The following is a 17,888-nucleotide window of genomic DNA, read 5'->3' on the forward strand; positions in this document are numbered from 1 at the left end:
AAGTAGAGAGATCGTATACTAACAAGAGAATATCTGAAAGAACAAAATTTAGAAGAAAAGAAATCACACTCAAAAGAAGTACATGACAAGGAATAAACTATGGTTAGAAACCAATAAAATAGAAACAAATAAACAAAGCTATACTAAAAATCCATGAAACAAATAGTTGTTTCTTTGAAAAAAAATTAGTAAGAGTGACAGACCTTATCCAATTTAACAAAAAGGAGGAGAGAGACCAACCAAATTAACAAAATTAGAAATAAAAAGGGAGATATAACAATAGACAACAAGAACTTCAAAGAATCATAAGGACATTCTTTAAAAATCTGTACTCCTCCAAATTGAAAAATCTAAAAGAATGTATAATTATCTTGATAGGTACCACTTAGCAAAGTTAAATCAAGATAAGACAGAAATTTAAACAGCACTATAACCCCTACAAAAATAGAAGCAGTGATTAAATGCCCGCCCCCCTGAAAAAAGAGCCCAAGACCAGATGGTATTAGCACAGAATTCTACCAGAATTTCAAACAATTAATGCCAATACTTATCAAATTATTTCACAAAATTGAAACAGAAGGAACACTGCTCAATTCATTTTAGGAGGCCCCAGTTTGACTGACATCCAAACCTTATCAAAACCCAACCAAAACAAAGGAAGGAATTATGGAATAGTTTCCCTTATAAACACAAATGCAAATACTCTCAGAACCAGTTAACGTTTGTAAATCTCAAGTAGAATCCACCATATTAAAAGAAAGCTAAAGACAAAAATACTACCCCTCATTTGATACAAAACAGGACTTTGAAGAAATCAAATACTACTTCATAATCAATATCCTGAAGAGATTCTGGATATAATAATGTACTTCAACATAGTAAAGGCAGTTTAGAGCAATCACATAGCCAACATCAATTTAAATGGAATTCAATTGAAATCAATTCCACTAAAATCTGGACTGACTGACTGACTGACTAACTGACTGACTGACTAAATGAATTAATGAATGGTTGTCCATTGTCTCCACACCTTCTCTGTATAGTAGTTGAAGTCTTTACTAGCAAAATAAGACAATTGAAGGAGATCGAGGAGACACAATTTGGAAAATAAGTCAGTCTCAAAAATTGTATTTCTATCTACCTCAAGACCATATTATACCACTCTCGGCATATACTCAAAGGATGCTTCATCCTACCACAAGGACACTTAACTATGTTCATAGCAGTTTTATTCATAATAGAAACTGGAAACAACTTAGATGCCCCTCAACTGAAGAATAGAGAAAGAAATTAGGGTACATTCACACAATGTAATATTACTCGATTGTTAAAAGAAATAACCCCACGTCACCTGTAGGCAAATGGATGGAACTAGAAAAATACCATCCTGAGTGAGAAAAGTCAGACCCAGAAAGACAAGCATGGTATACAGTCACTTATAAATGGATATTACTGTAAAGTAAAGAGTAACAAGGCTTCAATCTATAGACCTGGAGAAGCTAAGTAGCAAGAAGAACTCAAGTTGGAGAAGCATGAATCTGCCTGCAAGATATGCTGGGGTAGAGTTGGTACAGAAATTGAGAAAGACCCCAACTGTGACTAGAACAGCTTGAGACCCATCACACAGTGGGAGCTCAGGCCTATCACTGCCTAGGGGGCCAGGACCCAGAGGCTAGAAAATCCAGAAACCTAAGATAGAACCAAACACGAATGACAAAAAAAAAGTTATAGGAAATGATTCTTTGTTGCTGTTGTTCTGCTTCATCTTTAAGATGTATTTATTTATTTATTTATTTATTTATTTATTTATTTATTATATACGGTGTTCTGCCATCATGTGTGCCTGCAACAAATTATGTGACAGATGGTTAGGAGCCAGCACATAGTTGCTGGAAATTGAACTCAGGACCACTGGAAGAACATGCAGTGTTCTTAACCTCTGAGCCCCGTGAAATGATTCTTACCCTCTTTCCTGCCCCATGAAATGACTCTTAATGATATTCTACTACACTCATAGATTGTTGTCTAGCCTATTGTCAACAGAGAGGCTTCGTCCAGCAATTGATGAAAACAGATGCAGAGATCTCCAGTCAATCATTAGGTAGAAATCAGGAATCCTGCTAAAGAGGGGAAAGAAGGATGGTAGGAGCCAGAGAGGTCAAGGGCACCACAAGAAAACTCAGAGAGTGAATGAACCTGGGCTCACAGAGACTCACAGAGACTGACCCGTCCAACAGGGAGCCTGCATGGGTGTAATCTAGGCCCTCAGCATTTGTTATGGTTGTGTAGCTTGATCTTCCTATGTAGCTCCTAATAGTTGGTGAAGACACTGTCTCTGACTCTTCTGTCTGCTTCTGAGACCCATTCCCTCACACTGAGTTTGCCTTGTCCAACCTTAATATGGGGGGACATGCATAGTCTTACTGCAACTTGATATGCCATGTTTGGTTGATATCCCATATCCCTGAGAGCCCTGCCCTTTTCTGAAGAGAAATACAGGTTAAGTGAATTGAGTGGGGGTACAGGGTGTGGAATGGGAAGGCATGAGGGAGGGGAAACTGTGGTTGGGATATAATATATGATAGAGGACTAAATAAAAATATATTAAAAAGGAAGTGTGGAGTATGCTCAAAATATTTTGCATCTAAAAAATGTTGTTCATGGAACTGTTGATGATGTATGTGTGGAAACTATTTACTTCACATCTGTAAGCAATTCAACAACTTCATAAAGCCAATAGGATACGGGGCTCTATATAACTTTCAGAATCTCATCATGTCTAAATATATTCAATAATATCCACTCCTTGAAAACACGAGTAAGCATATTTTCTACTATGTTGATTACTTTTCTTATTAATTTATACATTTTAAACATATAAAATTTATTATTATTATTGTTATTATTATTATGCATTCACTTCTATGCCTGAGAAATTGAACTTTTCCAAAAGCCACTTGTTCTCCATGGTACTGAACTTCTAGATGAAGACATAACCACACATCAGAATATGACATGCTCCTCTATGGAGCGTAGGCATCCTAAGTATCAAATATTAAAAAGTCTGCTTACAAAGGAGCTCGTGAACTTCCTCCGTCCAATCTTTGCTAAAACTTCCAAATTACTGGTCCACTAATTCAGTCAGAATAGGAAAAAAAGAATCAATCTTAGAAACACATAGTTTTGCTTTAACTCAATATATGCTAAGTATTTGTTATGTAATACTATGTACCACATATGAACGTCTCTGCAAAAGACATACTCAAATACCAATTCCTGAACTACAAAATAGAACACAACAAGGGAATGGTCATACCCTCTGAGGACATGTTTAAGTGCACCTGTTTGGTACTTGGAATTGAACACGGGGTCTCATGCATGTAGGTAAATGTTCTACCTCTCTATACCCCTCAGGTCCTTTTTACTACTTTATATTTTGAGACAGGATCTTGCTAAGTTGCCTAGGCTGGTCTTGTGCTCCCTATGTAGCCCAGTTTGGCCTTGAACTTGTGATCCTCTTGTTTGACTGCATAGTAGCTGAGCCCAGCTTTGAATATATTCCAGTGTAATGTTTTATAATGACTTAGTGTTCTTCTTGATTCATTCCTTCTCTTCAAACTAAATGATTACTTAACATACCTATTCATATGAATTGTCATTTTATAGCATTTATAGGATAGAATGGCAAAGATCTTTATGGTCAGCACAAAGATTTTCACAATAATGAACACATTTTTCAAAAACAATGCCTTGCATAACTCTTTTGTTTTAGCAAACTTCTTGCATGACAAAGCATACTCACTCATCGATTTGACAAACGCACATCTCCACCTCCTTCAGTGCAGTCTGCAGCTTGCCCAGGAGTTTGTGATAGATGTCTTGAGTTTCTAAGTCTTCTTCTTTCAGCAAATACCGGAGGCCATGGCCATCCTTGTGTCCCAGCGACAGGCCTGAAGGGGCTGCCATGGTTGTGATTGTGTGTTGAATGTATACCATGGGGCTCAGTTTCCCTGAGGAGTTGAAAGAATTCCATCATTTAACTTTTGCTTGTGGAGGCCAGCACATTTTAGAAGCCCAAGCTCATGTATAAGGAAATGTCAATTAAATGTTAAACTTAATTCAGAAGTTAAAACTTGTGAGGTATTGTTATTAAAGTCTATAAATGTAGTTAATTTGCTTGTCCTGTTGCAATGATTCACAGGAGCCTCATGCACCCTTCTCCTGTACCTTCTCTATTGTTCTCAAAGCTAGAGAATGATTTGGGGTAAGATTTTTTCACAGCAAGATAAGCCACATACATAAGGAGAGCAGGAGCAATGGCCTTCTTCAAGGGAAACAGTAAAGTGTCGATAGTCTTTACAGATTGTTTAAGTGTTGCCAGGAAACTTTCCCTTATGAAAACAATGGCTTCCTTGCACACTGGGAATCTACCACATTTTGCGATGCAGGCATAGCTAGCTTTACATTTGCTTAAATTCATATTCACGACTTGACAAAATACCTGGGTCTGCAGACCTATTTTCCTTATCATGGGAATTGTGTTTCCTACTATCGAGCTGCACACCGAAGGCGCTGCCCAGGGAAGCCGATGCTTTCGGATAAGAAACTTCCATCACATTCACATGGCAGTTGGTAGGGCAGAAGTCACTGCTGTGCAGCGGGGACATCTTAGCTTTGGCCTGCTTAAAGGTGGGCCAGGCTCTGTTCTTCAGCACCCGAGAGAACTGCAAATTAAAGAAATGGGAACCAGTCGAGCTCACAGCAACGACTCAGACACCTCACGTGCATCCTCCCTAACAAGGCTAAAGGAAAATTGAGGCATGTCTATATGAACAAGGTAAGAATAGACTGTAATGTTGGAATGCACTTCAAACCCAAATCTTCCGATAAACCAAAGTATACGGGCAGCAACTGTATGTGTCTCAGCTGATGCTGGGAGGATGACTTAGGTGTTAGAGTGAACCTCAGTGACATGGAGCTTCTTAGCACTTGGTCCCGTGGGTCCCAGGAACTGAGAGAGCCAAATAGAAAGACTTGCTTAGAAGACACCTTAGAGCAGGAAGCAGAGTTTTGAAACTAGGCAAGACAATAAAACAGTATAGCTAGCTAGAGCTGGTCAAGGGTGGGAAATAAATGGGGTTATCGGGCTGGAGAGATGGCTCAGCGGTTAAGAGCACTGACTGCTCTTCCAGAGGTCCTGAGTTCCATTCCCAGCAACCACATGGTGGCTCACAACTGTCTGTAATGGGATCCAATGCCCTCTTCTGGTGTGTCTGAAGACAGCTACGCAGTATTTATATATAATAAATAAATTTGGAAAAAAATGGGGTTATCCTAAGTACCATCAGAAACCCACCCAAAGCAGGAATCTGTTGAGACCCAGCAACAAGTTGTAGAGGTATTGGCCCAGAGTGGCAGGATGGCTGGGCTTCCCATACATCCTGCCAGATGGCTGGGCTGTATAGGTGGGATCAGCCAGAAGTTAGTTGTGTATTCTGTTTTCATGCCATTGACAATAAAGTGCCACTCAAATGATGTGTGACTTCCAAGTATGACTACACTGCTACCCTAACCTCACAGAAGGTTTCCAATGGACCCCATATGTTCCTTCTGTGGTCTATGAGGCCAATATACTTAGTTCCACTAAGTATGCTTCCCCTTCTTCAAAGAACTCTGTCCCCTTGAGCCCTAAACTCCTTCTGTTGTGAACATAGTTCTACTCATATATTACCTACTCACTCTGGGATTTCTACAAAACATTTGGTATGTCTAGATTTTCTGATTCATTGCCAGACACTTTCTCTTCAGCATTTTTTGGGACCTAAAAAGTCATCAGGAGACTTCAGTGAATTCTAGGCCAGCTTCCATTTCCCTGGCTACAAATTATAAGGCACTTATAGCCTTCCACATAATTAGGAGTAATTTTTACTCTCACTCAGGCAGCAAGATAAAAACTCCATGGCGTAACAGTCTTGTATACAAGAAGCAGGCACCCATAGAGTCCAACTTAATTGTGGTTTCAAGAGCCGTGATATCCTCTGGCCTTGGTAAAAATACTCTATTACAGGACTGGATATGATGTTGAGCAAGTTAGTGTCTTATCTCTCAGAAGGTTCGGATTAAATAACCCTGTCTTCTTTCTAAAACCACAGCCATGATCCTACCTTCTCATGCTATAAGCTGATTGATAGTTTTGGCTTTGAAAAGAACAAGAATTAAGACTACCACTGCACTTTCTGACACTTTAAATTCAATGGTAATATAAAACACCATATTCCATAAGTATAAGCTCACTATCAGGGTGAAAGCCTCTCTTATATGTATATACAGATACATAACTATATAAACATGCATATGTATATATGTGGGTTAAACTATTTGTGAATTATTTCTAGATAAATAGCTCAGTCAAGCAGCACAGTAAGAATCAGAATGAAACTGGCCCAAAGTGGAGGATGTTATTAATGAGTCCTCCAAACTATATGACTGTATACACTGAAAAGAAACAAAGACCTTGAGAAAATCCAAATCTAGATCCTCATTTTAATAATAACTTTCCTGCCAAGACAGGTCCGGGATCTAAAAGAGGCTAGTTGCGAAAGTTCAATACCAAGTTCTTTCTACTCTCACTTGGAGATTAAAGTCTTAGCTGAGGCTGCATGGTACACATAGGCATAGCAGTAAATTGTGTTATGTCATGATAGCATCCAATTATCCATCCAGTCAGAAACAAAGAGGGAACTGTCTGTTTAGGCCCCAGAGCTAAACATTGGAGATACAACTCCTATCCTATGAAGTACACCCTGTTGCAGTAGAACAGGTAAACACTGTGGATACTGTTATACAGAACAACTACTAAGGTACAATCATATATACAGGCTTATGGAATGATACACATGGAGCAAACACATACTAGATCTACAAGGTGGGTGATCAGAGATGTTGTTAAAGTCTAGGAAGGTGATGGACGTGGTGATTAGGGGTTAGAGGTAGGAGTAGGTACTAGGGTGATTAGGGATGGTAGGTTTGGAGACCGTGAGGTAGAATCTCTGATTCATATCCCAACACAAATTTCTGACTCCATACCTGGAGAGAAATCGTAGCCCTTGGTTGGGATGTTCCTCAAATAATTCAAAAGTATCATGGAAGAAGCAACTCTGTTATGTCTATCTAGAGAAGCAAGAACCTCAGGAAATCTCCCATCCTGGAATGTCTCCCATCCTGGAATGTCTAGTATGAATTTGATGTATGTGTCAAATAGATGTATTAGAAGCACAAATCATGGTGTGGTTTAGATGAGAAGACCTGTGTGTTCAAATTTCTCAGCTTTATGCTTGGGATGGCAGTCCTGGGACCTTGGAGAAGGGTGGTCGAGTGAGAGGTCTTCAGGTTGAGCTGAAGAGCATGCTGGCATGTTATTCTGGGGAAAGATGAGATCTCTCTGTTTCTATGTCCCTGTCTTCCATGACACACTCTCTGTCTCAGTATGACAACACTGTTCATGTGACGACCCAGCAGGCAGGCCCTTCTCAGATGCTGACCAGATGTTACAGGACCTTCTCATTAGCCACCCAGTCCATGGTACATAGTCACAGCATCAGAACTTGGACTGAGGCAGATAACCTCAAGGGGAGGAACCAACAGGAGTATCTCTCCATCACAAGTCTACAGTGCTGGGTGGAAAAGTGTGTATCCAGACAGACATCCTCTGGACTCTGTAGTAACAACTTCCATAAAGAAAATCCTAAAAAATGTAGGTTCAGCTTATGAACCAACTGTGGTACATCCGTAAGAACATACTCTGTGACAGGTGTTAGAAAGCTCCAACCTGCCTAACATTGTAGCAATATTAAATAAAACACCTGTTGACTAGGAAAGGCAGATTAAAGTTCTTTCTCCCCAAGTGAAATCTGATAATTTTCAATGAATAGATACACTGGTCCGGGTGGGCTTTGAAGGACAAAAGGTTAGGCCTACTGTGGAATAGTGAAGCCTAAAGTCACTGCTAGCTTTATCCATTTATTGATGAATTAGAATCTGAGTCTTCAGGGCGTTGGTTCCAGGATATGGTAGGACTACTGAATATCAAAGATGTTTAAATCTCCTATATAAAGTGGCATAAGCACTTAGATATGACTCTGTTTTTTCCTCTTTACATTTACTATGTGGGTTCCAGGGATCAAAAGAAGTTAAAAGGTTTAACAGGTACTATTTTTTTCTATAGAAAAATCTCACTCTTTATGTAATTTTAAGACTGTCCCTCATTGCTTCTATAGTATTTATAACAATATAAATACTATATAAGAATATGTCATAAATAACTTTTAAATTTTTGTTATTTTATTTTTCAAAATGCTTTTGATCTTAGTTGGTTGACTCTGGATGTGGAAGCCCAGATGCAGAATGATAGAATTTACCTAATGGAAAGATGGCATAAGCCTGAGATAAAAGAGATACCAGACAGGGAACATTGCGAGGGGTGGTATGGGAGCTTTGCTGAAAACAGGTAAGGGCTGAGATGTTCATTAACCTCGAATGGAGAAGCCAGTAGACCCAGAGACTGAGATCACCTAGGGAGGCAGAATGAAAGGACAACAAGTGCTAAGCCCTGGTGACTGTCAATGGAAGGATCAGAAATAGAAGGAAATACAAGCTTTAAGTTCCAGAGAACTGATAAATGAGGGTTCAAGGTCAGCTGTGGCAGATTCTATTGAAGGATAATAAGGACAATAGTTCAATGGGCTTCAACTAAAATCTAGCTCTTTCTTTTACACAGCAGGAGTCTGAGTCCAGTTGGAGTGCAGAGGACAGTGACCTAAGGGCTGTGGGAAGCTCCTTCCAGGAAGGAGATGAGAGAAGAAATAGTGTGTAAAGTGGTGGCAAATGGTGCTGGTTCAACTGGAGGTCAGCATGTAGAAGAATGCAGATCGATCCATGCTTATCGCCTTGTACAAAGCTTAAGTCCAAGTGGATCAAGGACCTCCACATAAAATCAGATACACTCAAATTAATAGAAGAAAAAGTGGGGAAGAATCCCGAACACAGGGGCACTGGTGAAAATTTCCTGAACAAATGAACCATTGGCTTATGCTCTAAGATCAAGACTTGACAAATGGGATCTCATAAAACTGCAAAGCTTCTGTAAGGCAAAGGACACTGTTGTTAAGACAAAACGGCAACCAACAGACTGGAAAAAAAGGTCTTTATCAATTCTACAACTGATAGAGGGCTTATATCCAAACTATACAAAGAACTCAAGAAGTTAGACTGCAGGGAGACAAATAACCCTATTAAAAAATGGGGTTCAGAGCTAAACAAAGAATTCACAGCTGAGGAATGCCGAACGGCTGAGGAACACCTAAAGAAATGTTCAACATCTTTAGTCATAAGGGAAATGCAAATCAAAACAACCCTGAGATTTCACCTCACACCAGTGAGAATGGCTAAGATCAAAAGCTCAGGTGACAGCAAATGCTGGCGAGGATGTGGAGAAAGAGGAACACTCCTCCATTGTTGGTGGGATTGCAGACTGGTACAACCATTCTGGAAATCAGTCTGGAGGTTCCTCAGAAAATTGGACATTGAACTACCTGAGGACCCAGCTATACCTCTCTTGGGCATATACCCAAAAGATGTGCCAACAGATAACAAAGACACATGCTCCACTATGTTCATAGCAGCCTTATTTATAATAGCCAGAAGCTGGAAAGAACCCAGATGCCCTTCAACAGAGGAATGGATACAGAAAATGTGGTACATCTACACAATGGAATATTACTCAACTATCAAAAACAATGACTTTATGAAATTCATAGGCAAATGGAGTGAACTGGAAAATATCATCCTGAGTGAGGTAACCCAACCACAGAAAAACACACATGGTATGCACTCATTGATAAATGGATATTAGCCCAAATGCTTGAATTACCCTAGATGCACAGACACATGAAACTCAAGACGGATGATCAAAATGCGAATGCTTCACTCCTTCTTTAAAAGGGGAACAAGAATACCCTTGGCAGGGAATAGGGAGGCAAAAATTAAAACAGAGGCAGAAGGAACACCCATTCAGAGCCTGCCCCACATGTGGCCCATACATATACAGCCACCCAATTAGACAAGATGGATGAAGCAAAGAAAGGTAGGATGACAGGAACCTGATGTAGATCTCTCCTGAGAGACACAGCCAGAATACAGCAAATACAGAGGCGAATGCCAGCAGCAAACCACTGAACTGAGATCGGGACCCACGTTAAAGGAATCAGAGAAAGGACTGGAAGACCTTGAAGGGGCTCGAGTCCCCATATGAACAACAATGCCAAGCAACCAGAGCTTCTAGGACTAAGCCACTACCCAAAGACTATATACATGGACTGACCCTGGACTCTGACCTCATAGATAGCAATGAATAGCCTATTAAGAGCACCAGTGGAAGGGGAAGCCCTTGGTCCTGCTAAGACTGAACTCCCAGTGAACATGATTGTTGGGGGGCAGGCAGTAATGGGGGGAGGATGGGGAGGGGAACACCCATAGAGAAAGGGAGGGGGAGAGGTTAGGGGAATGTTGGCCCAGAAACGGGGAAAGGGAATAACAACCGAAATGTAAATAAGAAATACCCAAGTTAATAAAGATGAAAAAAAAAAAGTGGTGGCAACCAGCATCGAAAGGACACGTTGCTAAAGCAGGTGACAATGAAGGAATACTTGTGAACAGACGGGAGCAAACAGTTCTTGGACATGGAACTTCAGGTGTTCTATGCATTGGAAGCTAATACAAGTTTAAATTCAATAAAGACATTTAACCAAACGCCAGAGATAATACAAAAGTAAATTACTAACAGGCAGATATCTCTCATTTCAATTAAGCATAAAATGCTTTGCCATGGTTAGGAAGAAGATTTTGCAGTAGATTGTCCCCTTAGAAAAGAAGGGTGAAGAAATTTATACATAATTTCACCAAAGCCATGTGTCAGTTTGAGGATTACATATATGGAAAACATGAAGCAGAAGAAAACCTCAAAGTAAGCTTTCCAATTCTTGCAGTGCTATTTTTGTGCAAACAAGAACTACCTCTAGGAAGGCTATAAAGAACTCCAAACACTCACAATAAGACTCATAATTTCAACCACGACAGTGACTGTAGTTATTAGGACGGGTTCTCAGCAGAGTGTAAGAAAAGCGTGTCCCTAAAGCAAGGCATAGCTTCACACCTGATCCGATCGCAATTCTGCTACACAGAAAATAATTTCTGCTCAGGATTCACTCAGTTGTCCAGGGTATGGAAGCCTTATCTATCTCACACATGGGCAGAAACCCATCTCTTGGCTGGTGGGAAACCTATTACAATCTCAGGTCCCTGGCTATAAAAGCTATTGAAATTGATTGGTTCTTAGTTTTAAAATCTGAAATGTTTAGAATCAGAACAAAGTAAAGTTGGCCTAAGACTTTTAGCTTCTGTGAATCCATTTTATTATTATATATAAAAGTTTTAAAATTGAAATATATTTGATCATATTTGTCCTCCCTGAGTCCTTCCATACCATCTCCCCTTCTGTATTTGTCTAACTTTAAGTTCTTTTTCAAAAAACAAGAGCCCAATACAACAATAAAAGCTACCCTACACCAAGAAAATAAAATAGAACACCCAAATAGAATAAAACAAATAACAACAACAACAAAAAAAATCCACCAAAGTGTAATCAAAAAGAGGCACACACTGAGAAAATGGAGCTCATATGTTAGTTGGCTATTCCTAACATGATGTCTGGTCTGAAGTGGTTGATATGTTCAGTGTCACTCCATTGGGTAAATGGGCTTCCCTCTCCCTTCCCTTGTTAGCCTTCACCCTAGTGGCTGGGTCTTCATTCATTCATTCTTTTCTAATATAATAAAATGAAATATAAAAAGATAAACCAAAATTATTATATCAAAGTTGGACAGGATAAACATGCAGAAGGGAAAGAGCTCCAGAGAAGACGCAGAATCAGAGATGCACGAATTTGCACACTCAGGAATCCTATAACGACATGAAACTACAAGCCACAGTCATACATGCAGAAGACCTGGTATGGACCCGTGCAGTCCTGCACATTAGGTTTCAGTCTGTGAGCTCATATGGGCTTTGCTCAGTTGATTAGAGTAATGTTTTCCTTTTCCCTTTTCAAAGGGATTTCCTGAGCTCTGAGGGGAGGGATTTGAATGAGACATCCCATTTAGGGCTGAATGTTCTCTGTCTGTCTGTCTGTCTGTTTGTCTGTCTGTCTGTCTGTCTGTGTCTGCTGTCTGCCTCTCTCTTTCCCCTCCCCCGTGTGTGTGTGCGTGTGTGTGTGTTTGTGTATGTGTGTGTGTGTGTGTGTGTGTGTAACAGTGTAATATCTGGCTATTGGTCTCTTCATTCAATCCTATCTGCTTCAGGACAAAGTCTCACTGATGACAGCTAATAAGACACTGATCTATGAGCTCTAAGGGGTTCTAAGGAGATCTAGGAGTTTTTATTTCACAATAAGCATGTTTAAGCTTCATTTCGAAGAAAAAAACGTTGCTAATAATAGTTTCAAAATGAGTTTGTGGGACTCTGCACACAAAGGCTGTGGTTTCTGTTGACATAAACTTGATAGACACATTGCACTCATCCCCTTTAAACTACTAGAATTATCAACATCCCATTCCAACTGGAGGGGTTGTAGGCAATATTTGGGGCTAACCTTGCATCTTCCGAGGGTGATGACAATGAACCGAGCTTATACAGCCACCAGGCCTTGTGGCCTAGATGCTTCTTGATTAACAATAAATGTAACTGAGAGACCATTCAGTTATCTCCTCAGATACATGGTCTGAGGCAAGAGTTAACTCCTACAGGTAAAAGCAAGACAAGACTTGATGTGTATAGAGCTTCGAGACTCAGTGACACTATATAGTCTATAATTAAATGAGACACTTTTTATTATCTGTGATCACTGCCTGTTAAGCTGGCCATATCTACCTTAAAGTGTTATAGCACCCACGTTGCTTCTATATAAAGACAAATACTTTAAGCACAGAAACATGATGTTTCTGAGAATCTTCACCATTTGGCAGTATGTGCTTCTGAGCCCATTGCACTCGCACCTCTTACCTTACTATACAGCTAATTTTTTTTTGTAGAAAATGAGAAATGACAGAACCTTAATCCTCCATAACCAAGTCATCATATGCATTCATGTTGCTCCACAAACATAGTCAGGATTGATTTCTTCATCCTCCATCTCCTGAGCTTTTAGCCTTTCTAAGTCACTACCAACTTACATCTTCGCAGGGTGAAAAGACTAGCAACATTTCCACTTGGGCTATATAACCCAAGAACACTTTATATCACTGTCTTATTCTAAGCCAAACACTCTCTGGAAATATGTGATTTCATTCCTTTATGATTACAACTAACTAAAATCTCCCCTCCTAATCCAAGCTATAGTCCATCTTCCCCATCAATTAGTTCAGCCTCATGTCTATACTTGAACATTATTTCTCACCCTTGTCGCTCCCTGTCACTTTGTTGTTTGACAGTTGTTGTTATTGGAACAAGGTCTGACTATGTACCTGGCTAGCTTAGAATCCATTGTACAGATTAGGAGGCCTGTGCCTCCTGAGGGCTGAGATTAACAGTGTGCACTATCACACACTGTCTTAGGGTTTCTATTGCTACAACAAAATACTGTGACCAAAGAGCAAGTTGGGCTGGAAAGAGTTAATTTAGCTTATTCTTCAGGATCACATATCATCATTAGAGGAAGTCAGGACCAGGACTCAAGTAAGGCTGGAACCTGGAGGCAGGAACTAATGCAGAGGCCATGGAGAGATGCTCCTTACTGGCTTGCTTCACCTGGCTTCCTCAGCCTGCTTTCTTTCTTTTTTTAATTTTTTTCCATCTTTATTAACTTGGGTATTTCTTATTTACATTTAGATTGTTATTCTCTTTCCCAGTTTCTGGGCCAACATCCCCCTAACCCCTCCACCTCCCCTTCTATATGGATGTTCCCCTTCCCATCCTCCCATTACCGCCCTCCCCCCAACAATCACGTTCACTGGGGGTTCAGTCTTGGCAGGACCAAGGGCTTCCCCTTCCACTGGTGCTCTTACTAGGCTATTCATTGCTACCTATGAGGTCAGAGTCCAGGGTCAGTCCATGTATAGTCTTTGGATAGTGGCTTAGTTCCTGGAAGCTCTGGTTGGTTGGCATTGTTGTTCATATGAGGTCTCAAGCCCCTTCAAGCTCTTTCAGTCCTTTCTAAGATTCCTTCAACGGGGGTCCTGTTCTCAGTTCAGTGTTTTAATGATGGCATTTGCCTATGTATTTGCTGTATTCTGGCTGTGTCTCTCAGGAGAGATCTACATCCAGGTCCTGTTGGCCTGCACTTCTTTGCTTCATCCATCTTATCTAGTTTGGTGGCTGTATATGTATGGGCCACATGTGGGGCAGGCTCTGAATGGGTGTTCCTTCTGCCTCTGTTATAAACTTTGCTTCCCTATTCCCTGACAAGGGTATTCTTGTTCCCTTTTAAAGAAGGAATGAAGCATTTGCATTTTGGTCTTCCTTCTTGAGTTTCATGTGTTCTGTGCATTTAGGGTAATTTGAGCATTTGGGCTAATAGCCACTTATCAATGAGTGCATACCATGTGTGTTTTTCTGTGATTGGGTTACCTCACTCAGGATGATATTTTCCAGTTCCATCCATTTGCCTATGAATTTCATAACCCAGGACCACCCACCAAGCACTGCACCCTTTCCCATTGATCACTAATTGAGAAAATACCTTACAGTTGGACCTCAGGGAAGCATTTTCTCAACTGGGTTCCTCCCTCTATAAAAACTAACTTGTGTCTAGTTGAAACACAAAATCAGCCAATACACACACCTTGCCTTTCATGTATTTTTATAATAAGAGTTATGACTGTTGACTATCCAAACCAGTGATTTGTCTTTTGTAGAAATCCTATTGTTCTTATAGTATGAAGCACAGTTCCTAGTATATGCAGTGTATAAGATAACAGGACATAAAATGTAGGTAAGCAAATGAGAACAACTGTTAGAAAAGAATAAAAAGATAGAAAGTTTCTGATGTCAGTGCCTTTGCCAACTGGGCACTACTGGACAAGTTCCCTGACAACTCAGAACTTCAATTACTTTATCAATGAAACAGAGAATGTATATCCCACCTCACCAATTAGTAAGATATTATATATATATATATATATATATATATATATATATATATATATATATATAGTGAGCTGGAGAGATGGTGCAGGTATTAAGAGAGGATGGAAGTTCAGCTTCTTGTACCTGCATCAGTGGCTCACAACTCTCTGTAACTCAATGTTCTGGGGAACCTAATGATCTCTTCTGGCCTTTGCACTTACTCATGCACGTGGCACACATGCATACACACACACACACACACACACACACACACACACTGAAAAGCACATACAAAAGTAAAATACTTCTGTAAACTGTTTCACACATTGCTGGACGCATCTAATAGACAGAGAACACTGTGCTGCAGAGCTCCAGAGAGCGCAGCCAGATGTGAGCCGCCAGGGCCTTCCGCTATCTTGGAGAGGCTCCTAGCTGGTCAAAGTGGCATGGCTATGCTCACTCCATCTATTTTCATCTTTCTTTTTAATTAGGTGCTAAGTGTGAGAAAACAAAGGTCCTCAAGTAGCGTTTCCCTGTGCCTCTATTGGCAACATGTAGGACCATGCCAGTATCACCCTTTGCTTCCTGGCCCATCTTAGAAAAAAACTGCTTTCATTTTATTATGGAACATAGAGCCAATGACCTATGCACTGAAAATCTCTGCTACATAAAATAACCTGTTCTTTGTCACTAATTCTTTGCAGAGGCCTGTCTATGAGAACCCATGATACTTCTTGGTACTGCCTCTACAAAACCTGGTGTGACAACTGCTCAAAATGAACAGAATAAGTGACTTTGGGTACCCAGTCTCATCTGGTACATCTACAATGTAACTTCTATATCCTTGAGCCAAGGAATGTTGCAGAAACGAGGAAAGAAAGACTCTAAGAGCTAGGTAAACAGGAAATCTGCTGCTGCACAGTGTGTTGTAGACATGGCAGAGATAGATACACTCAACAATATGGCTGCTGAAACAATGTGGATGGGAGAACTTTCATTAATGAGTGCTACGGGCAATTAATGGTTGCAGACAGAAAAACGGTTATCTTCATGGACAAGCTCCATGACAGATTATCCAACCCTATAAAATCAGCCATCAACAAGTGTTCATATAAACATTGCCACATGGGCTCGGTAGTATACGCTCACACACACAGTGGAGGACGGAGGTTATGAACTTGAGATGGTGGAAGGGAAGCATGGGGGAAAAGTGAGGGACGTGAATGCTATAAATGCAGTATTCAAATGTGAAATCTGCAAAATTAAAAGAAAATGGTAGGAAAAATCTCCTTTAGAAAATGAGCCCAAGAAAGTCTATTGTACTGGATAGTTTGATGTCACTTGACACAGGTGAAGGTCATCTGAGAGAAGGGAATCTCATTTGAGAAACTGCTAACATAAGATCAGGCCTTATGTGCCACCCTGTAGGGCATTATATTAATTAGTGATTGATGGGGAAGGATAAAGACCATTCTAAGTGGTGTCATCCCTGATCTGGTGGTCCTGGGTTCCATAAGAAAGAACACTGTGCAAGCTGTGGGGAGCAAGCTAGTAAACTACACCCCTCCATGGCCTCTGTTTTAAGTCCTGCCTCCAGGTTCCTGCCCTGTTTGAGTTCCTGTCCTGACTGCCTTCCATGATGAACAGCCAAATAAACCTTTTCCTCCCAAAGTTGTTTCCGGTCATCATGTTACATCACAGCAATAATAACCTTAAATAGGACAGTCATGCACACATATACATACATATCTCACAGGGAATTTGATTAGAATATAGCAGATTACTTCACTTTTCATGAGGCGGAGGGCAAACATGGCACTCAATTTCAACAACTGTATAGGATCAGGGAATTTATTTTCATAGTTGTCTTTTTTTCCTTATTTACTTCCCCCCCATCTGTTGGTTAGTTTTTATTGCAAATAGATACTTTATGCAATATATCCTAATTACAATTTCCCCTCCCAATTGCTCCTAGATACCCAACAATACAAATTTATACCCTTTCTTTCTCTCTCTTTCTCTCCAATTATAATATAAATATGCATCTAAAAAGTAAAAGAAGATAATAGAAAAGAAAATAAGATAAAATCAAACAAACCAGAATAATGTGAAACAAAATAAACTAGCAAAAGGAGGAAAAGAGCCAAAGAGAAAGCACAGGAAACACATACAGGCACACAGAAATACACATTCATACACACAGAAATCCTATAAAATCACAACACTGGAAACCATAGTCTATGTGGAAAAGACCTTGAGGGAAAGAAAAACAAAAACAAAAACAAACAAAAACCCTACATAGCCTCAAGCATTTTCTTACTGCAACAGATAATTGACCAAGAAAATGATATAAATGTTAATATTTCAACGAATGAATCCAAACACATATTAAAGAAGATATTAAATTCTGATTAGAATGTGACTCAAAAGCAATAACTTCAGTAACAATTTTCACATAAATTTAGAATATTTACCCTCCCATAGCTGGATATTCTGTGGCACACATGCTCGACTCTCTCACTGCACATGCTGGTGAATTTACTCTGAAGGTCAGTGGCGATCACTTCATTCAAAGAATTGAGGCTGGTGCAGTTTTGGACAAAATGTTCATCACTTTTTGCTAGGGCTTCCAGAATCTGTACCAATAAACACACACAAAAGAAGAGAAAGGAAACTTCAAAAGTGAGCACATACATTTCCATGAAGCTTGCACT

At 40.0% G+C, this 17,888-nt stretch overlaps 1 protein-coding gene across 1 annotated transcript in view; it reads right to left on the bottom strand.

Annotated features, from left to right (window-relative positions):
* Prex2 (phosphatidylinositol-3,4,5-trisphosphate-dependent Rac exchange factor 2) overlaps positions 1–17,888 on the bottom strand; it is a 319,598-nt gene that overhangs the window by 140,663 nt on the left and 161,047 nt on the right. The window contains 3 exon segments of the mRNA NM_001393795.1: positions 3,803–4,010; positions 4,502–4,724; positions 17,649–17,810. Coding sequence (NP_001380724.1) covers positions 3,803–4,010; positions 4,502–4,724; positions 17,649–17,810 — 593 coding nt within the window.

This window comes from Rattus norvegicus, chromosome 5 (genome assembly GCF_021556685.1).
Source record: "Rattus norvegicus strain SHRSP/BbbUtx chromosome 5, alternate assembly SHRSP_T2T, whole genome shotgun sequence".
Taxonomy (NCBI): domain Eukaryota; kingdom Metazoa; phylum Chordata; class Mammalia; order Rodentia; family Muridae; genus Rattus; species Rattus norvegicus.